Source organism: Ornithorhynchus anatinus, chromosome X5, assembly GCF_004115215.2.
Source record: "Ornithorhynchus anatinus isolate Pmale09 chromosome X5, mOrnAna1.pri.v4, whole genome shotgun sequence".
Taxonomy (NCBI): domain Eukaryota; kingdom Metazoa; phylum Chordata; class Mammalia; order Monotremata; family Ornithorhynchidae; genus Ornithorhynchus; species Ornithorhynchus anatinus.
In genome coordinates, this window is record NC_041753.1 from 3,895,178 (window position 1) to 3,916,765 (window position 21,588).

The following is a 21,588-nucleotide window of genomic DNA, read 5'->3' on the forward strand; positions in this document are numbered from 1 at the left end:
GTCGTTTGACAGATGAGGGAAATTAGGCACAGAGAAGTGAAGTGGCTTGCCCAAGGTCAAACAGCAGGCAATGGTGAATCAGGGATGACCTTCTGACTCCCAGGCCGGGGCTCTTTCCACTGTGCCAAGCTGCTTCTCAGTGCTTACCAGTACTTGTCAATGTTGCTCTTGGCCCCTCGGGAGAACATTTTAATGGCCCCCACTCTCTTCATTTGTTTCTGGACTTTACCTATTTGTCTCTGGTGTCCAGAACCTTTTCCGCGGATTGATATATGGACTCCGTGTCAGTGGCAAACAGCAGTCCCACTGCCAAGTAGAAAAAGATGTGGATCCAGGATGAAGATGGGGTTGTACCTGAAGAGGAGACAGGGAACAGTTCCAGCCTTTAAGATCAGGGTTTGGAAATGGGGCGGGCGAAGACATAGTATGGATCTGGGAGTCAGAAGGTCATAGGTTCTAATCCGGGCTCCGTCGCACGTCTGCTGTGCGATCTTGGGCAAGTCACTTCACTGGGCCTCAATTCCCTCATCTGTAAAATGGGGATTAAGAGTGTGAGCCCCAGGTGGGACAGGGATTGGGTCCACCTAACATGGATGTACCACAGCGCTTAGTACAGTGCTTGGCACATAGTAAGCACTAAAGTGCCATATTTATTATTATTATTATTAAAAATGGGGGCTCCAGATGGCAGCCTCCTGAGGGGAGCAGGATGAGGGGGAAAGGAGTAAAAATTGGGGTGGGGTGGGCCATGCTCTAACCACTAGGTCATGCCTTTTCTCTAGTTTCATTCACTCATTCATTCAGTAGTATTTATCGAGCACTTACTATGTGCAGAGCACCATATTAAGCGCTTGGATTGTACAATTCGGCAACAGATAGCGACAATCCCTGCCCAATGACGGGCTCACAGTCTGAACGGGGGAGACAGACGGCAAAGCAAAACAGAACTAAACATAAACAGGAAAACATCACCAAGATAAATAGAATCAAGGAGATGTACACTTCATTATCAAAATAAATAGGGTAATAAATAATATATACAAATGAGCACAGTGCTGAGGGGAGGGGAAGGGGAAAGAGCAGAGGGTGTGGGGGAGGGGAGCGGAAGTTGCCACCTGCCACTCTCTCCAATCTGGCCTTTCCCCATTAGGGAGTTTTAGAGACTTTTAGGATGATCCACTTTCCTCCCTAATTCCCGTCCCTGTGCCCTTCGGGCCAGCCTCCCAATCCCATACCTCCACCTCCTTCAGCGGGGCGGTCCTCGTCCTGGACGATGATGTTGATGGGTAATGACTCGAATAGTTGGCTGCCCAGATGTCCTGTGCAGTGGTAGGACCCGCGATCATTGCGAGTGACATGGGGAATGGAGAAGATGGAATTCTTTGTGACAAACTTCATTATTTCTTGGTCTTTGAAGAAGGTCACCCGGGTCAAGGGCCGGTCCTTCCAGCTGCGGCATCTCAGGTCCACCGGTTCGCCCACTAGGAACACCCAGCCGGAAGTCTGCAGGAGTAGCCAATCTGGAAGAGACGCGGCAGAGCCACAGGGGCCGGAGGCCAGTCGGATTGACCGCGCCTTTGTTCTCAATCTCTCCCAAGTCCGGGGATCGTATCAGACCCCAGCCTAAGCAGGCAGACCCCATCCCCTAATGGACACTGTAGAAGCACAATGGTCAAGGTCTTGCATCTGCCCCCCCTTCTCTCCCAGAGCCGTTTCAGCTCTAGGTCTGCTTGATTGCCTCTGGGTATGTTATTTGATTAACTCAAGGCAAGCAATTCACAACACAGAAGCAGCATGGCCTTATGAATAGAGCACAGGCCTGGGAGTCAGAAGTTCTTGCGTTATTAACAATAATAATTACTATTATCATTATTGTGGTATTTGTTAGACACTTACTATGTGCCTGGCACTGTACTAAGCAATGGGGTGGATCCAAACAACTCAGGTTGGACACAGTCCTTGTTCCACATGGGACTCACAGTCCCAATCCCCATTTTTCAGATGAGGTAACTGAGGCCCACAAAAGTGAAGTGACTTGCCCCACATCACACAGCAGACAAATGGTGGAGATAGGATTAGAACCCATAACCTTCTGACTCCCAGGTCCCCGCTCTATCCACTACACCATCCTGCTTCATGCTGCTTCTAATCCAGGCTCTGCTACTTGTGTGCTGAGTGACCCTGGGCAAGTTACTTCACTTCTCTGGGCCAAAGTTGCCTTATCTGTAAAAAGGGGATTGCGAACTCCATTTAGGACAGGGACTGTGTCCAACGCAATTTGCTTGCATCCACCCCAGCGTTTAGTTCAGTGTCTGGCACATAGTAAGTGCTTAACAGATACCACAAGGATTATTATCTTCTTTCCTTCATTCTTTGGTCTTCCAGAAGAAGCAGCATATAACCTTAAAACCAGATGAAGTTACTCCCTTGATCTAATCAGGAATCTGGCCCTGCTCCTGGGATCTAATCAACCTAGAGAACAAAGCAGGGGCTGGATGGGAAAATTCCCCTGTGGACTTATTGCTGCCCTTCCTAGTGTATTTATCCTGCACTGTAAATTTCCGATCAATTTTGATGCTGTACCAGCTGTAGCTGAAGAAACTCTGGATTGCTTAGAGCTGAGCTGGCCTTGTCTAGCCGAGGAAATCCCGTCCGTCACTCCCTACTCTGGCTAGAAGAAACGCTACTAGTAATAAACGTGTCTCGGACACACCCGCTCTAACACAACACTGAGTTGTGAGGTTGTGAGGTTCTGTGAGGTGTTTCTTGTGAGGTTTTTCTTCCGGAACACGAACACAGGTCCAAACTCCTATTCCTTCCCGTTCCCCTGGGAAGCCCCCGTCTCCCTCCCCACCCCCCCAACCTCGGCCCCTGGGAACTCGGCACTCACCTTGGCTCACATGCAGCCGCATGACGTCGCTCTTGTGGGAGTCCCCCATCTGGCACCGGTACTCCCCGCTGTCGTCGAAGGCGGCGGCCCGGATGCTGTAGCTGGGGGTCTGGATCTCCAAGGCCGTACCGTTACGGAACCACTGGGTGGTGGTGATGTTCCCCAGTGAATTGGGGTCGTCGCATTTCAGGGTCACTTTGTCCCCAATGAACACATTGACCCACTTTGGATGCAGGGTCAGCCTAGACTTCTGGGCACCAGCTTAGGGGGGAGAGAGAGGGGAGACCCACTTAAGAGCGGGATTCCCAAGATTCCGTCTCCAAGGCAACAGGATGCTTGGTGAAATCATAAGCTGGCGGTCCTGGACCTCCACCCTCCTTGGTTAATATTAATAATGATGATATTTGTTAAGCACTTACTTTGTACGAGACACTGAACTGAACGCTGGGGCGGATACAAGCAAATGGGGTTGGACGTAGCCCCTGTCCCGTGTGGGGCTCGTTGGGAAGCAGCGTGGCTCAGTGGAAAGAGCCTGGGTTTTGGAGTCAGGGGTCATGGGTTCGACTCCCGGCTCTGCCACCTGTCAGCTGTGTGACTGTGGGCAGGTCACTTCACTTCTCTGTGCCTCAGTGACCTCATCTGTAAAATGGGGATTAACTGTGAGCCTCACGTGGGACGACCTGATGACCCTGTATCTTCCCCAGCACTTAGAACGGTGCTCTGCACCTAGTAAGTGCTTAACAAATACCAACGTTATTATTGTTATTACGGTTCTCAATCTCCATTTTACAGATGAGGTAACAGAGGCAGAGAGAAGTGACTTGCCAAGGTCACACAGCCACAAGCGATGGAGCCGGGATGAGAACCCACGACCTTCTGACTCCCAGCATGGCTTAGTGGGTAGAGCAGGGACCTGTGAGTCAGAAGGACCTGGTTTCTAATCCCAAATCCACCATTTGTCTGTTGGGTGACCTTGGGCAAATCACTTCACTTCTCTGAGCCTCAGCTACATCATCTGGAAAATGGGGTTTAAGATCATGAGCCCTATGTGGGACATGGAATCTGTCCAACCTGATTAGCTTATATCTACCCCAGCGCCTAGTACAGTGCCTGGCATTTAGTAAATGCTTAACAAATACCATAAAAAAGACACAGTTTGGGGTCCCTTCAGCTCAGTTAGGGCCCATCAGTCCTGCCTTGAAACTCTCAGACCTGGGATAAGCAAGGTCGGACTCCCTGTGGGCAGGGAAAGTGACTATTGACACTACTGAATTGTACTCTCCTAAGCGCTTAGTAAAGTTCTCTTGCACACAGTCAGTTAATCATATTTATTGAGCACTTACTGTGTGCAGAGCACTGTACTAAGTGCTTGGGAAACTACAATACAACAATAAACAGACACATTCCCTGCCCATGACAAGTTTTGAGAGCTCAATAAATACCATTGATGATGATGATGGTGATGATGACAATGGGGAGGAAATAAATAAATACATAAATACATAAATACATAAATAAATAAATAAATAAATAAATACATACATACATACATACATAAATACATAAATTACTATCCTTGTTAAGCACTTAGTATGTACTCTCCTAAGCTCTGGGGTACGTACAAGTCAGTCAGGTTGGACACGGTCCCTGCCCACATGGGTGCTCGCTCCTCTTCTTCAAAATGTCATCAAGCCCTAGTACAGTGCTCTACACACAGTAAGCGCACAATAAATACGACTGAATGAATGAATCAAGCTGATTCTGACCCATAGCGACTCCATAATAATTATGGTATTTGTTAAGCACTTACTATATGCCAGGCACTGTTCTAAGCACTGGGGTAGATACAAGGTAATCAGGTTGTCCCACATGGGGCTCACGGTCTTAATCTCCATTTTACAGATGAGGTAATTGAGGCACAGAGAAGTTAAGTGACTTGCCCAAAGTGACACAGATGACAAGTGGAGGAGCCAGAATTAGAACCCACGACCTCTGACTCCCTCTTCAGAACATTCCATCTTCTGTCATAAGGTCTGTGTGTCCCTAGAGCTTTCTTGGTAAAGATACGGATGTGGTTTACCATTGCCTACTTGTTTTGTTTTGCTGCCTGTCTCCCCCTTTTAGACTGTGAGCCCGTTGTTGGGCAGGGATTGTCTCTATGTGTTGCCAAATTGTACATTCCAAGCGCTTAGCACAGCGCTCTGCACACAGTAAGTGCTCGATAAATACAATTGAATGAATGAATTGCCTGCTTCCGTGCAGTAAAACCTTGAGTCTCCGCCGTTGTCTCCGATCAACATGTTGATCACTTGATCACCCGCCTTTGACTCTTTCCCAAACCACTGCTGCTCAGCAGAGGTAAAGCGAATTTATCTGCTGCTTCAGCTTAGACCTTTCCATTCTGGGTAGCTTGAGTCTAAGCTTCATCAGCGTACGCAAATTTTCCTGCCATGATCAAGGCATCGATTCATAAATCACACTCTTAATCCCCTTAATCTTAATCCTTTTAATCTTAAACCCCATTTTACAGATGAGGTAACTGAGACCCCAACTCAAAAAGCCGTGAACGTGAGGGTGACGGGTTGCTGCTCTCCTACTCCAAAGCAGCCCATGCGCTTTGGCCCTCTAATGCTTTCTCACCGGACCTTCATCTCATCTATAGGGAAGCGGCGTGGCTCAGTGGAAAGAGCCTGGGCTTGGGAGTCAGAGGTCATGGGTTCGACTCCCGGCTCTGCCACTTGTCGGCTGTGTGACCGTGGGCGAGTCACTTCACTTCTCTGGGCCGTGGCTCAGTGGAAAGAGCACGGGCTTTGGAGTCAGAGGTCATGAGTTCGATTCCAGCTCGGTCACTTGTCAGCTGTGTGACTGTGGGCAAGTCACTTAACTTCTCTGTGCCTCAGTTACCTCATCTGTAAAAGGGGGATTAAGACTGGGAGCCCTACGTGGGACAACCTGATTCTCCAGCGCTTAGAACAGTGCTCTGCACATAGTAAGCGCTTAACAAATACCAACGTTATTATCTATCTGGCCACCAACACTTCACCCACATCCTGCCTCTTCATATCTAACTGATGAATCTTCCCCCGTAGCCTTATCGAAGGCCCATTTCCTCCAAGAGGTCTTCTCTAAGCCCCCCTTTCCTCTTCTCTCACTCTCTTCTGAGCCACTTTGACTTGCTCCCTTTACTCATCCCCTCTCCCAGCCCCAAAGCACTTATATACATATCTGTACTGTCTTAATTTATATTGTCCATCTCCCCCTCCAGACTGTAAGCTCATTGTGTGCAATCTCTTCTATTGTGAGACTGTACTCTCCCAAGCGCGTAGTACAGTGCCCCGCACACAGTAAGCTCTCAATAAATACAATCGGCTAACACAACTGACTGACCACCTTATATCTATCCCAGTGTTTAGAACAGTGCCTGGCACAAAGTAAACACTGAACAAATACCCCCAAGCCCCGCCCCAAAACAGACCATTCATGGTGGAGGCTGCAGCCCTCTGTCCTCTCGACAGCTGTTTTGTCATGAGTGACAGACACTGGAGGGGGATGGCAGGTGGGCTAGAAAGGTGCGGATGAATGCACAGATGAGTAGTCCACCCTGAGTCGCTAGAGAAAAGGTTAGGGAGGGTGCAAATGAATGCATGGGTGAGTAGTCCACGCTGAATCACTAGAGAGAAGGTTAGAGAGGAGGAGAAGTGATGGATGACCTATGAGAACATTGACCCAGGAGTGCAGCCAGTGCACCCATTTCCTCCTAGCTTCCAGTTGCCACGGAGACAGACTCTGGATGAAAACATCAGTCTCTCTCTGGGAAGCGTCCCACGGATTTCTGAGAATTCAGAGCAGGCACAAACACTTACCCGTTCTGCCATTTCCTGCAGCTGCAAGAGAGCACAGAGCAGAGATGAGCTCAGACCACGCAGAGCAGGTGAAACTGGGAAGTTGAGCAAATACAGGATCAGGGAGGGATGGGCAAAGGGATTATTCATTCATTCACTAGTATTTATTGAGCACTTACTCTGTGCAGACCACTGTACTAAGCACTTGGAACGTACAATTCAGCAACAGATAGAGACAATCCCTGCCCAATGACGGGCTCACAGTTTAAACGGGGGAGACGGCAGAGCAAAACAGAACAAAACAAAAACATCATCAAGATAAATAGAATCAAGGGGATATACAACTCATTAACAAAATATATAGGGTAATAAATAATATATGCAAATGAGCACAGTGCGGAGGGGAAGGGGGAAGAGCAGAGGGTGGGGGGGAGGGGGAAGCAGAGGGAAAGGGGGACTCAGCCTGGGAAGGCTTCCTGGAGGAGGTGAGCTCTCAGTAGGGCTTTGAAGAGGGGAAGAGAGTTAGTTTGGCGGATGTGAGAAGGGAGGGCGTTCCAGGACAGCGGGAGGACGTGGGCCAGGGGTCGATGGCGGGATAGGCGTGAACAGGGGACAGTGAGGAGGTGAGCCGCAGAGGAGCGGAGCGTTCAGGGTGGGCAATAGAAAGAGAGAAGGGAGGTGAGGTAGGAGGTGGCAAGGTGATGGAGAGCTCTGAAGCCAAGAGTGAGGAGTTTTTGTTTCATGCGAAGGTTGATAGGCAACCACTGGAGGATTTTGAGGAGGGGAGTGACAGGCCCAGAGCGTTTCTTTAGGAAGATGATCCGGGCAGTGGAATGAAGAATAGATTAAACAGGAGTCCACATACTGGACTCCCTCTCACCCACCCCTTCACCCATGCCCACACCCACTGTCGTTCACCTGCTGCCTGAATCCTCCAGAGAGCCAATGAAACCACCTCTCCTGCCCTCCTTCCCTGGTTCATTCCTTCCCCCCACTTTTTTTTTTTTTAGTATTCAGAATTTAGAACAATCTTTGGCACATAGTAAGCATTTAACAAATACCATCATTATTATTATTTGTTAAGCACTTACTGTGTGCCGGGTACTGTACTAAGCACTGGGATAGATATAAGTGAATCAGCTTGGACACAGCCTACGTTCCAAGTGAGGCTCATGGTCTTCATCCCCATTTTATAGTTGAGGGAATCGAGGCCCAGAGAAGCAAAGTGACTGTCCAAGGTCACACAACAGGTGAATGGGAGAGACAGAATGAGATCTCAGATCCTTCTGATTCCCAGGCCTGTCTTCCATCTATTAGGCCATGCTCCTTCTCGGCTCGGGAAGGTCCAGAGGACACGAGACAGGACTTCGTTTAGTACAGTGCTTAGTACAGTGCTCTGCACACAGTAAGCGCTCAATAAATGATTGAACAAATGAATGAATGACTTCTTGCATCTGGAGCCCTCTCAGAGCTGGTGGCCTGTTCTAGAGTCAGTTCAACTGCTTCTTCTCAACACACACACACACTCACTCACACTTCATAGGCAGAACCATGAGCTGGAAGGTGAGACTAAGGTTGTCATCCCATCCCACACTCCGCCCCCGACCCCCAACTCACCCAGGACCACCAGGGCTACCAACAGCCACATGGTCCTCAGTCGGTCGACGGCAGGAGCAATCCAAGGAATGCCCTGAAATGTCTAAGGCAACATTAGAAAAGAGGAAGGAAACTCCCCCAATTGCTCTCACCCAATCAGCCTTGCTCCCTGGCCATTTCTTGAAGATAGACTCTTGAGCAGAACCCGGAAAATCAAAAGTGAAACTGAAGGGACAGCGGGGTCTGGTGGCAAGATTAGAGAGATCCAGGTTTCTAATCCCAGCTCTGCTACTTCCCTGCTGTGTGACCTTGGGCAAGTCGTGAAACTGTTCTGAACCTCAGTTTTCTCATCTGTAAAATGGGGCTGGGTCGGGGGGGAGTAAAGCCTGACCAACCTTCGCAGGGACCCAGGGAGATCGTAGCCAGGAAATCTTTGCGGAAACCGAAGTTAAAGCGACTCTCTACATCCTCACGCTTCCTCGGCGTGGAAGTCTTCTCTTGGTGGAAGGTGTCCAGTTGAGTTAATCCATAATAATAGTAATTGTTGTATTTGTTAAGCACTTACTATGTGCTCTCACCTATGGATCAATTCCTGATTGTGACAGGAAAGTTTACATACGTCGATGAAGCTTAGAGCATAGAGCACTGAGAGATACTCTCTCGCCAGAGCTACCCAGAATGGAATGGTCTAAGCCGAAGCATCAGCTAAAGTCGATTTACCTGCGTTGGGCAGCAACGGCATAGGAAAGAGTCAAAGGCGGGTGATCAAGGGATCAAAATTTTGATCAAAGACAACAGCGGAGACTCAAGTTTTTACTGCTTGGAAGAAGGCAATGGTAAACCACTTCCGTATTTTTTGCTGAGAAAACTCTATGGACTACATACCAAAATGAAGATGGGGTGTTGCGGAGAAGATCTGTCCCTGGAGCCGCCACGGGTCGGAAACAACTCGACGGCATTTGACAACGGCATTCGCCCTATCCTCAGCCCCACGGCACTTGCGTATACATCCTTATACCCTGCCATTTCCCCATTTCTAATTTAAATAAAAATTAATAATAATAATTACGCTATTTGTTAAGCGCTTACTATATGCCAAGCACTGTTCTAAGTGCTGAGGTAGATGCGAGGTCATCAGGCCGTCCCACGTGGGGCTCACAGTCTTAACCCTCATTTTCCAGATGAGATCACTAAGGCACAGAGAAGTTAAGTGGTTTGCCCAAGGTCACGCAACAGACAAGGGGTGGAGCCAGGATTAGAATCCACGTCTTCTGATTCCCAAGTCCGGGCTCTTGCCATTAAGCCATGCTGCTTTTCAGTTTATTTGTCCGTCTCCCGCTCTAGACTGTAAGTTTCTCATGGGCGGGTATCATGTTTACCAACTCTATTCATTCATTCATTCATTCAATAGTATTTATTGAGCGCTTACTATGTGCAGAGCACTGTACTAAGCGCTTGGGATGAACAAGTCGGCAACAGATAGAGACGGTCCCTGCCGTTTGACGGGCTTACAGTCTAATCGGGGGAGACGGACAGACAAGAACAATGGCACTAAACAGCGTCAAGGGGAAGAACATCTCTACCGCATTTCAGTTGGACTGTGTCTAGCCCAGCGTTCAGCACAGTGCCTGGCGTGTAGTAAGTTCATAATACCATTTTTTTTAATTAGTAGTGATAATACTTACTGAGCAGTCATTGGAAACAATGCACTTCACCAAGGACCTGAGAAAGTTCCCCAGGCTTGCGGTAGGAGTAGTCATGAAATTTATGAAGTATCTACTAAGCAAATGTACCAAATTCTAGGGTAGGTACACATGATATACAACACACATTACCCTTCTACAAGGAGCTTACCCTCTAACGGGAGGTGTCAGACAGAAATATTTACAGATCAGGTCAGAAACTGTCATCCTCTTCCCCACCTCGCTTATCTCTGGGCTTAAAAGTTTTGAGCATCCTCAATTGGAAGCAAATTGAGTGATTCATTCATACATTCAATCGTATTTATTGCGTGCTCGCTGTGTGTAGAGCACTGTTCTAAGTGCTTGGGAGAGTACAAAAGAACAATAAACATATTCCCCGCCCAAATTAATCTTAAAATCTAGACAGGGAGAGAGATATTATTAGAAATTAATGACATATATGGTCATAAGTGCTGTGGGGTAGGGAGGGGGGATGAGTCAGTGTGACACAGAAGGGAATTGGAGAAGAGGAAAGGAGGGCCTAGTCAGGGAAGGCCTCTCGCAGGAGATTCATTCAATAGTATTTATTGAGCGCTTACTATGTGCAGAGCACTGTACTAAGCGCTTGGATTGGAGATGTGCCTTCAATAAGGCTTTGAATGGGGAGAGCATAATTGTCTGTCAGATTTGAGGAGGGAGGGTGTTCCAGGCCAAAGGCAGGACATAGGTGAGAGATTGGCAGAAAGATAGATGAGATCGAGGTACAATGAGGTGGTTAGCACCAGAGGAGTGAAGTGCACAGGCTGGGTTGTACTAGGAGAGTAGTGAGGTGAGGTGGGAGCGGACAAGGTGATCCAGTGCTTGAAAGCAGATGGTGAGGAGTTTCTGTTTGATGTGGAGGTGGATGGGCAACCACTGAAGGTTCTTGAGGAGCGGAGAAACATGTCCTGGACGTTTTTATAGAAAAATGATCCGGGAAGCCAAGTGAAATATAGAGCGGAGTGAGGAGAGACAGGAGGCTGGGAGGTTAGCGAGAAGGCTGATACAGTAATCCAGGCAGGTTAAGATGATTGGATTGACAGGGAAGCAGTTTGGATGGGGAGGAAAGGGTGAATTTTAGTAATGTTGTGAAGGTGGAACCTAAAGGATTTAGCGATGGATTGAATATGTGGATTGAATGAGAGAGAGGAGTCAAGGAAAACGTTAAAGTTAGGGGCTTGTGAGACAGGAAGGATGGTGGTGACCTCTACGGTGATGGGAAAGTCATGGGTAGGACAGGGTTTGGGTGAGAAGATAAGGAGTTCTGTTTTGAACATGTTAAGCTTGAGGTGACTGGAGAACATCCGAGTAGAGATGTCTCGAAAACAGGAAGAAATGTAAGACTGCGGAGAGGGAAAGAGATCAGGGCTGGAGATGAAGATTTGAGTTGTCATCTGCTTAGAGATAGTAGTTGAAGTCATGGGCGTGAATGCGTTGTCCAAGGAGCGGGTGTTGTTGGAGAATAGAAGGGGACCCAGAACTGAACCTTGAACTGACCCCCTTCCCACAGTTAGGGGGTGGGAAGCAGAGGAGGAGCCCACGAAGGAGAGCGAGAATGAGCGGCCAGAGAGATAGGAGGAGAACCAGGAGAGGACGGTGTCAACGAAGCCGAGGCGGAATAATGTTTCCAGGAGCACGGGGTGGTCAAAAGTGTTGAAGGCAACTGAGAGGTCAAAGAGGATTAGGATGGAGTAGAGGCCCTTGGATTTGGCAAGAAGATCATCGGTGACTTTTGAGCAGGTGTTCGAACACCCGACTGCCAAACAAACTTGACTTTAAATCTTCATTACATTCCATAGCATTCTTTTTAGGGGGTGGGGGACATTTGTTAAGCACTTCCTTTGTGCCGGGCACTTAACTAAGGGCTGACAAACTCATAATAATAATGGTATTTGTTAAGTGCTTACTACATACCAGGCACTGTACTAAGATCTGGGGTGGATACAAGCAAATCGAGTTGGACACATCCCCTGTCTCATGTGGAGCTCAGTGTCTCAATCCTCATTTTACTGATGAGGGACCTGAAAAACAGAGAAGTGAAGTGACTTGTCCAAGGTCACACAGCCAACAAATGGCAGTCAGGATTAGCACCAGTGACCTTCTGAGTCCCAGGCTAAATAGGTTAGACAACAGTCTATATCCCACGTGGGGCTCACAGTCGACACACAACTGAGTCCCAAAGAAGTGAAGTGACATGCCCAAGTTCACGCAGCTTTTGCAGAAACAAGTCCTTTAACCTTAGATACCAAGCTGCCTCTGAGAAACGAACTGAGCTCGCTATGGGCAAAGAATGGATCAGTTCGTTGAAGCAGCGTGGCTCAGTGGAAAGAGCACGGGCTTTGGAGTCAGAGGTCATGGGTTCGAATCCCGGCTCGGCCTCTTGTCAGCTGTGTGACTTTGGGCAAGTCACTTAACTTCTCGGTGCCTCAGTTACCTCATCTGTAAAATGGGGATGAAGACTGTGAGCCCCACGTGGGACAACCTGATTCCCGTGTCTACCCCAGCGCTTAGAACAGTGCTCGGCACAGAGTAAGCGCTTAACAAATACCGACATTATTGTACTCTCCCAAGCGCTTAGTCCAGTGCTTGGCACAGAATGCGCGCTCGAGAAATACGATTGAACGAATGAGTTCAGGGCTGAACTGGACGAAAGCAGGCGGGGAGAACCGTTCCCTGGACCACTTCGCCGTCCTTAAGATGTTGGAGGGCAGTAGGCCGTGAACGGGAGGAGGCGGGAGGAGCCCCGTCTCTCACTTCGGGGGGCCCCTAACCCTCTACCTAACCTAACCCGGGGTCTCTTACCCGACGGAGCTGGGAAGAGAGACCATGGCTCCCCTTCTGACACTGCGCTAAACGCGCCACCGCCCCAGCACCAGCAGCGCAAAGCTCATTGTTCGCTAAGTCGCTCACTGTTCGCTAAGACTTCAGGCGCCGGGAGGAGGGGCGGACGTGGGATGATCAGTTTTCTATCAGGTCCGCCACTCAGTTCCGCGCTGCTCATTGGTGGACGGGGTTAGAGTTGCCGATTTTATTTTTTAATATCCTTTGTTCAGTGCTTACTATATGCCAGGCCCTGTACCAAGCGCTGGGATAGTTACGCGGGAATTCATTCATTCAGTATAGTATATATGGAGCGCTTACTATGTGCAGAGAACCGTACTAAGCGCTTGGAATGTACAATTCGGCAACGGATAGAGACAATCCCCGCCCAATAACGGGCTCACGGTCTAAACGGGGGTAATGACGTTGGACACAGTCCATGTCCCACATAATAGTGATAATAATAATTATGGTTCTTGTTAAACGGTTACTGTGTGCCAAGCGCTGTTCTAAGCGCTGGAGCGGATACAAGGAATCAGGGTGTCCCACGTGGGGCTCATAGACATTCCCCATTTTACAGATGAGGAAACGAGCACAGAGAAGCGAAGTGATTTGCCAAAGGTCCCACAGCAGACAAGCGTCGGAGCTGACGTTAGAACGCAGGTCCTTCCGATTCTCAGGACAGTGCTGTATCCACTAAAATAAAAATTTAAAAAGTGGTGGTATTTGTTAAGCGCTTACTATGTACAAAGCACTGTTCTAAGCGCTGGGAGGTACAAGGTGAGCAGGTTGTCCTACGTGGGGCTCACAGTTTTAAACCCCATTTTACAGACGAGGTAAGTGAGGCACAGAGAAGTGAAGTGACTTGCCCAAAGTCACACAGCTGGCAAGCGGCGGAGCCGGGATTCAAACCCATGAACTCTGACTCCCAAGCCCGGCTCTTTCCACTGAGCCACGCTGCTTCACTAAGGCACGTTGTTCTTCAAGGAACGAGGAAGGAGCCGAAAAATCGATCAGTGGTATTTACTGAAGAAGAGTCCAAGTCGTTCAATCATTAAATCGTTTTTACTGAGGGCTTACTGTGTGCAAAGCACTGTACTAAGCGCTTGGGAGAGTACGATACAACAATAAACAGGTACACAACAAGCTTACAGTCTACAATACAGTAGAATGGTAGGAGTTCACAGTCTTGAGGGGAAAAAAGAGTGGTAGGTGTTCACAGTCTTGAGGGGAAAAATACAGGTAAATCAAACAATGATATTTATTGAGTGCTCTCTATGAGCCGAGCACTGTACTAAGGGCTTAGGAGAGCACAGTATAACAGAGTTGGTAGATACGTTCCCTGCCCACAATGAGTTTACAATCTAGAATAAAATTAAAATAAATTACCAAAAGGGGAAACGGTAGAGTCTAGGATATGTGCACCAGTGCTGTGGTGCTGAGAGTGGGTGAATATCAATTGCTGAAGGGGAACAGAGCTGAGTGCACAGGACCCACAGATGGGAAGGGGAATAAGGGAAATGAGGGCTTAGTTAGGGAAGGCCTCTCGGAGGAGGTTTTTTTTTTAGTAGGGCTTTGGTGTGGGGCAGCATTGTGGTCTGTCAGATATGAAGGGTGAGAGAGTGCCAGACCAGAGGGAGGATGTGGGCGAAGGGGTCAGTGGGAACACAGATGAGATGAAGGTACAGTGAGTAGACTAGAGTTAGAGGAACTAAATGTGTAGTTTGGATGAAAGAGGAAATCAACAAAGTAAGGTAGGAGGGAGAGAGCTTATTGAGGGCCTTAAAGCCAAAGAGTTTCTTTTTGATATGGAGCTGAATGGGTAACGCTTGGAGGCTTCTGAGGGATGGGGAGCCCTGGTTTGAATGTTTTTTGGTGGGTTTTTTTCGAGAAAAACGAATCGGGCAGCAGAGGACTGGGGTGGAGCGAGGCAGGAAGTAGGGAGGTCAGTGGTGGGTGATGCAGCAAAGTGTGATATGTTAAGTGATTGCATCAGCGTGATGACAGTTCAGGTGAAGAGGAAGGGACAGATCCTAGAGATGTTGCAAAGGAAGAACCGACAGGACTCGGTGAAAGCCCCCGATGGCGTGGGTCGAACGAGAGAGATGAGTCAAGGATAAAACCGAGGTTACGGGCTTGGGACGGTGGGAGGTGGGTTGGTGGTGTCTCCGGGGATTGGACAGTCTGGGGGAGGACAGGATGTGGGTGGGAAGAGTTGGTATTCTGATTTGGAAGTGCTAGTTTTAGGAGAAGAGCTAAGGAAAGGAAGAGATGACTCCAACTGCAGCCTCTTGGGGCTCCTGGGGGCCTGAGCTGGAGGAGGGGGAGAAGCAGGGGTGGGGGTCCTCGGAGGCGGAGGCGAAGGAGGGGAAGAAGGAGGGCTGGATCGTGTCCTCCCACTGCCGCCGATGCTTTTCTTGGCCTCCGGGGAAAGGGGTAAATGGGCTCCGCTCTCTTGGCACTCATTTATTTCTAGAAATTTCCTATTGGTCTCCGGTGTGCCGAGCCTTCTCCGCAGAATGACATACAGGCCCGTGTCAATGGCAAAGAGGAGTCCCACTGCCAAGGAGACAAGGATGTGGATCCAGGATGAAGATGAGGTACCTGAAGAGGAGACAGGGAACAGTTCCAGTCTTTGGGATCAAGGTTGGGAAATGGGTGGTGAAGATATCCGGGGCTTCCAGATGCTACCGATTAACACAGCTTCAGTTTCCTCCTCTATACGATACGAATAATATCCCTGCTCTCTCCCTACCTCTTAGATGTGAGCCCTGTGTGGGAGGGGGCCTGCGTCTGACCTGAGTATCTTGGTTCTACCCCAGTACTTTGTGTGGTGCTTTGGCATCTATCAGTTAATAATATTTATTTTTATGGTATTTGTTAAGCACTTCCTATAATCCAGGCACTGTTCTCAGCCCTGAAGTAGATACAAAGTAATCAGATTGGACGCGGTCCATGTCCCACATGGGGCTCACAGTCTTAATGCACATTTTACTGATGAGGGAACTGAGGCAGAGTGAAGTTGTGTCTTGCCCAAGGTCACACAGCAAAGTGGCAGAGTCAAGATTAGAACCCAGGTCCTTCGTGAACCTTCGAAGAAAAAGGTTCACGAAGAAGAAGAAGAAGAAGAAGAAGGTTCACGAAGAAGAACCTTCGTGAACCTTCGTGAACCCAGGCTTGGGTTCTATCCACTAGGCCACATTGCTTCTCATTCTTACTGTGCACAGAGCACTGTACTAAGCACTTGGTAGAGAACAATACAAAAAGGAGGTAGACACATTCCCTGACCACTACAAGCTCACAGTCTAGAAATGAGTGCTTAATATCACACCGTGATACTATAATAATGATGAAACTAATACCATATATTAAGTGGCCACTGATTTCAATGCACTCTACTAAGCATTTTTAAAGGTATTTGTAAGGAATTACTATGTGGCAGGCACTGCAATAATAATGATGATATTTTGATGGTATTTGCTAAGCTCTTACTATGTGCCAAGCACAGTTCTAAGTGCTGGAATAAGTACAAGGTTATCAGGTTGTCAGGTTGTACTAAGAGCTGGGGTAGATGCAAGCTAATCGGGTTTGACACCACCCATTTGACAGTATCTATCCCGATTTATCCCCTCTAAACAATAAGCCTGTATCAGCTGGGAACGTGACCACTAATTTTGTTGTTTCATACTCTCCCAAGTGATCTAAACAATGCTCTGCACATAGCAAGCACTCAATAAATACTACTGATTGATTGATTTTACAAACGAGGTATCCAAAGCCCACAGAAGTGAAGCGAACTGGCCAAGGTCACCTAGCAGACAAGTGATGGAACTGGGATTAGAACCCAGATGCTTCGGACTCCCAGGCCTGGGCTCGATCCGCTATCCGGTTGTCACCTGGCTGGGAATGAGTCTGTTTATTGTTACATTGTACTTTCCCGAGTGCTTAGTACAGTGCTTTGCACACGATAAGCTCTCAATAAATATGACTGACTGAATGAATGAGTGAATGTCACTCTCTTCAATCTGGCCTTTGCACTTTAGGGAGTTTTAGAGACTCTTAGGAGGGTCCACTTTCCTCCCTGGTTCCCGCTACTCTGCTCTTCAGACCAGCCCACGGATCCCCTACACCCACCTCCTGTAGGGCTGGACTGATCCTCACCCTGGACGGTGATGTAGATGGGTAACGACTCGTAGTCTTGGCTGCCCATGCATATTCTGCAGTGGTAGGACCCACTGTCACTGTGAGTGGCACGGGGGATAGAGAAGTTGAAATTCCTCCTGAAAAACCGTTTTACTTCTTGGTCTTTGAAGAAGGTCACCTTGGTCAAGGTCTGGTACTTCCGGCTGTGGCATTTCAGGAACACCGGTTCACCCTCGAGGAACACCCAGCCAGACGTCTGCAGGAGTAGCCAATCTAGAAGAGACACGGCAGAGCCACAGGGGTTGGAGCCTTGTCGGGTTGACCGCTCCTTATTTCTTAAACTCTCCCAAGCCCGGGGATCTGAATCGGACCCGAGCCTAAGCGGGCAGATTCCAACCCCCAATGGAGGACCCGGACAGAGAATTCCAAACTCTCTTTCCTTCCCGTTCCCTTGGGGAGCCCCCGTCTCCCTTCCGGCCCCCCAGCTTCAGCCCCTTCGACCTCCTCACTCACGTTGGCTCACATCCAGCCGCGTGACGTCGCTCTTCTTGGAGTCCCCCATCTGGCACTGGTACTCCCCACTGTCGTCCAAGGTGGCGGCCCCGATGCTGTAGCTGGGGGTCTGGGTCTCCAAGGCCGTACCATTATGGAACCACTGGGTGGGGGTGATCCCCGGTGAATTGGGGTCATCGCATTTCAGGGTCACTTTGTCCCCAGTGAACACATTGACCCATATTGGATCCAGGGTCAGCCTAGACTTCTGGGCACCAGCTTAGGAGGGATAGAGAGGGGAGAGCCATTTAAAGACAGGAGCCCAACATTCCATCTCCATCGCAAAATCATGAGCCGATTGTCCTGGACCCGACTGTCCCGGACCTCTGTCCTTCTTGGTTAGTAATAATAATGATGGGATTTGTTAAGAGCTTACGATGTGCCATGCAGTGTGGGGTGGATACAAACAAATCAAGTCGGACACAGTCCCTGTCCCACGTGGGGTTCACGGTTCTCAATCTCCATTTTACAGATGAGGTCACCGAGGCCCAGAGAAGTAAAGTGACTTGTCCAAGGTCACACAGCAGATGAGTGGTAGAACCAGAATTAGAACTCGTGACTTTCTGACTCCCAGGTCGGTGCTCTTATCCACTATGCCATGCTGGCTTGGACACCCTCCTCTCATCCCTTTAACTTTCCTCTCTCTACCCCTAGTTTTCTCCCCCTTAGGGACCACTCGTCTGTGAATTTATTCTTTCAGTCGAATTTATTGAGCACTTACGGTGTGCAGAGCACCGTACTAAGCGTTTGGGAGAACACAATGCAATGGTAGACACATTCCCTGCCCACAGGGAGCATACAGTCTAGAGGACAAGCTTACAGTCTAGAACCTGTTGACCAGTCCAGTTTCCTTTGGGAAACAAATTCACCCACCTAGAGAAGAAATGCTTCCTTCTGTCGACTGGGAGGCTGCCCTTTTCAACTTCCACCTCAGACTACGGGGAGATTTAAGGAAATGCCAACAATACGCTCACACAGCCCATCTCCTTTGGGTTTTGTGGGATTTCAATCTTCCTAGTGGGACCTTTTCATTTTGAGTACAGAGGTTGGGAATCGCCAAGGGTGGAGAGGGGAGGGAGCTTTAATATATGGAGTAAAGCGGAATGGGGCTCCAGAGAAGAATGTCGCCTGACGGATACAGTCAGGGCCTGGGAGTCAGAAGGACCTGTGTTCTAATCACTTGTCAGCTGGCTGACCTTGGTCAAGTCACTTCCTTTCTCCACGCCTCAGTGACCTCATCTGTAAAATGGGATTTAAGACTGTGGAGGCCAATGTGGGACAGGGAGCGGGTATAACCTGATTAGCTTTTATCTACCCCAGCGTTCAGTACAGTGTCTGGCACTTAGGAAGTGCTTAACAAATACCATTCTAAAAAAAAAAAACCAACCCAATCTGGGGTCCTTTCAGCTCAGTTAAGGCCAACAGCCCTGCCCGGAAACTCTCAGAACCGAGATAAGCAAAACTGGCCTCCTTATGGACACGATTAGCAACTCTGTTGCGCTGTACTCTCCCAAGCGTTTAGTACAGTGCTCCTGCACAGTTAGTCAATCATATTCCCTTCCCTCGTCCTGCAGTCAGACAGAGGGTGGCTTGGGTTTGCGGGGACATCTAGAGAGGAGGGGGGATAGCAGGTGGGCCAGAAGGGTACGGATGAATGTACGGAAGAGTAGTCCACACTAAGGCACTAGAAGCCACATGACATAATGGATAGAGCACGGGCCTGGGAGGCAGAATAATGACGATAGAATTTGTTAAGCGCTTACTATGTGCCAAGCACTGTTCTAAGCGCTGGAGGAGATAGAAGGTTGTCCCACGTGGGGCCTCACAGTCTTAATCCCCGTTTTACAGACGAGGTAACTGAGGCACAGAGAAGTGAAGTGATTCGCCCGAAGTCACCCAGCTGATAAGTGGCGGAGTCGGGATTCGAACCCACGACCTCTGACCCCCAAGCCCGGCCTCTTTCCACTAAGCCACGCTGCTTCTCCGGGCCTCAGTTACCTCATCTGTAAAATGGGGATTGAAACATGAGCCCCATGTAGTGCAGGGACTGTGTCCAACCCGATTTGCTTGTATCCACCCCAGCGCTTAGTACAGAGGCACATAGTAAGCGCTTAACAAATACCCAGTTATTAGAGGAAAGGCTAGGGAGGAGGAGAGGGGTTGGATGATCAACTCCCCCCCGGGATGGCCCATGAGAACGTTGGTCCGGCAGGGCAGCCGGGACCCGGTTCCTGCGGGGACCCTGTTGCCACTGAGGCAGACGCTGGATGGGAACAGACCAGCGACGACATCGGGCATGGGCCGACGGGCTTTCCGGGAAGGGTCCGAGGATTTCTGAGAATTCAGAGCACGCGAACACACACGCACACTTACCGATTCCACCGTTTCCTGTAGCTGCAAAAGAGCACAGAGCAGAGATGAGCTCAGATCCTGCAGAGCGGGTGAAACTGGGAAGTTGAATGATCACAGGCCCGGGGCGGGATGGGCACAGGGGTTACATGGGAATCCACGGACCAGACTCCCTCCCACCCGCCCCCTCGCCCACTCCAGTTGCCATTCACCTGTCTCCTGTATCCTGCTGTTACGATGGGGTCTCGGAGGGCCAATGGCAAGACCTCTCCCTCCCTCCCTTTCCCTCGTCATCCCCTTCCCCCTTCCTTTTTCTGTTTTTTCAGTATTTGTTAAGCACTTACTGTGTGCCGGGCACTGTACTAAGTGCCGGGCTGGATTAGGGAAGGAGCGTGGCTTGATGGAAAGAGCACGGGCTTGGGAGTCAGAGGTCAAGGGTTCTAATCCCGACCTTGCCGCTTGTCGGCTACGGGACTCTGGGCAAGTCACTTCACTTCTCTGTGCCTCAGTTGCCTCACCTGCAAAATGGGGATTAAGACTGTGAGCCCCACGAGGAACAACCTGATTACCTTGTATCCACCCCAGAGCATAGAACAGTGCTTGGCACATAGTAAACGCTTAACAAATACCTTCGTCGTTATTATCGTTATTATTATATGAGCTACTCAGGTTGGACCCAGCCCACGTTCCACAAGGCGCTCACGGTCTTCATTCCCATTTTACAGCTGAGGGAACCGAGGCCTAGAGAAGCAAAGTAATAACGGTGGTATCTGTTAAGCGCTTACTAGGTGCAGAGCACTGTTCTAAGCGCTGGGGTAGATCCAGGGTAATCAGGTTGTCCCCCGTGAGACTCACAGTTAATCCCCATTTTCCAGATGAGGTAACTGAGGCACAGAGAAGTGAAGTGACTTGCCCACAGTCACCCAGCTGCCAAGTGGCAGAGCCGGCATTCGAACCCGTGACCTCTGACTCCCAGGCCCGGGCTCTTTCCACTGAGCCACGCCCAAGGTCACACAGCAGATGAGTGGCAGAGGCTGGGGGTGAGAAGCCAGGTCCTTCTGACTTCCACGCCCGGGCTCCATAATAATAATAATAATGTCGGTATCCGTTAAGCGCTTACTATGTGCCGAGCACTGTTCTAAGCGCTGGGGTAGACACAGGGGAATCAGGTTGTCCCACGTGGGGCTCACAGTCCTAATCCCCATTTTACAGACGAGGTAACTGAGGCACCGAGAAGTTAAGTGACCTGCCCCCGGTCACACAGCTGACCAGTGGCCGAGCGGGGATTCCAACCCGTGACCTCTGACTCCAGAGCCCGTGCTCTTTCCGCTGAGCCACCCGGCTTCTCGGCCCGGGAGGGTCCAGAGGACGTGATCCAGGATTTGCCGTATCCTGAGTCCACTCAGAGCTGGTGGCCTGCTCTTTCTAGAGGCAATTCAATTGCTCCCTCCTAACACACACACACACACACACGAAATACAGGCAGAACCAACAGCCGGAAGGCGACCAACCCATCCCACACTCGGCCCCCTACCCCCTACTCACCCAGGACTGACAGGGCTACCAACAGCCACATGGTCCTCGGATGAAGCCGGTCGGGAGCGGCCCAAGGAATGGGGCCCCCCCGGTAGCTGAAATGCCTAAGGCAGCATTAGAAAAGAGGAAGGAAACTCCC

At 49.5% G+C, this 21,588-nt stretch overlaps 2 protein-coding genes across 2 annotated transcripts; both read right to left on the bottom strand.

The window, feature by feature from the left end:
• Positions 1-45: 45 nt before the first annotated feature.
• LOC100090849 (high affinity immunoglobulin gamma Fc receptor IB-like) lies at positions 46-9,125 on the bottom strand. The gene is made up of 5 exons (XM_029055501.2): positions 8,350-9,125; positions 6,754-6,774; positions 2,891-3,151; positions 1,236-1,520; positions 46-354 (listed from the first exon to the last, which is right to left on the bottom strand). The coding sequence occupies exons 1-5, from the start codon at positions 8,378-8,380 to the stop codon at positions 230-232; spliced, it is 723 nt and encodes a 240-aa protein (XP_028911334.2). The 5' UTR covers positions 8,381-9,125; the 3' UTR covers positions 46-229.
• A 5,075-nt stretch (positions 9,126-14,200) lies between these two features.
• LOC100091501 (low affinity immunoglobulin gamma Fc region receptor III-like) lies at positions 14,201-21,588 on the bottom strand. The gene is made up of 5 exons (XM_029055502.2): positions 21,459-21,588; positions 19,938-19,958; positions 17,526-17,783; positions 17,031-17,285; positions 14,201-15,473 (listed from the first exon to the last, which is right to left on the bottom strand). The coding sequence occupies exons 1-5, from the start codon at positions 21,487-21,489 to the stop codon at positions 14,998-15,000; spliced, it is 1,041 nt and encodes a 346-aa protein (XP_028911335.2). The 5' UTR covers positions 21,490-21,588; the 3' UTR covers positions 14,201-14,997.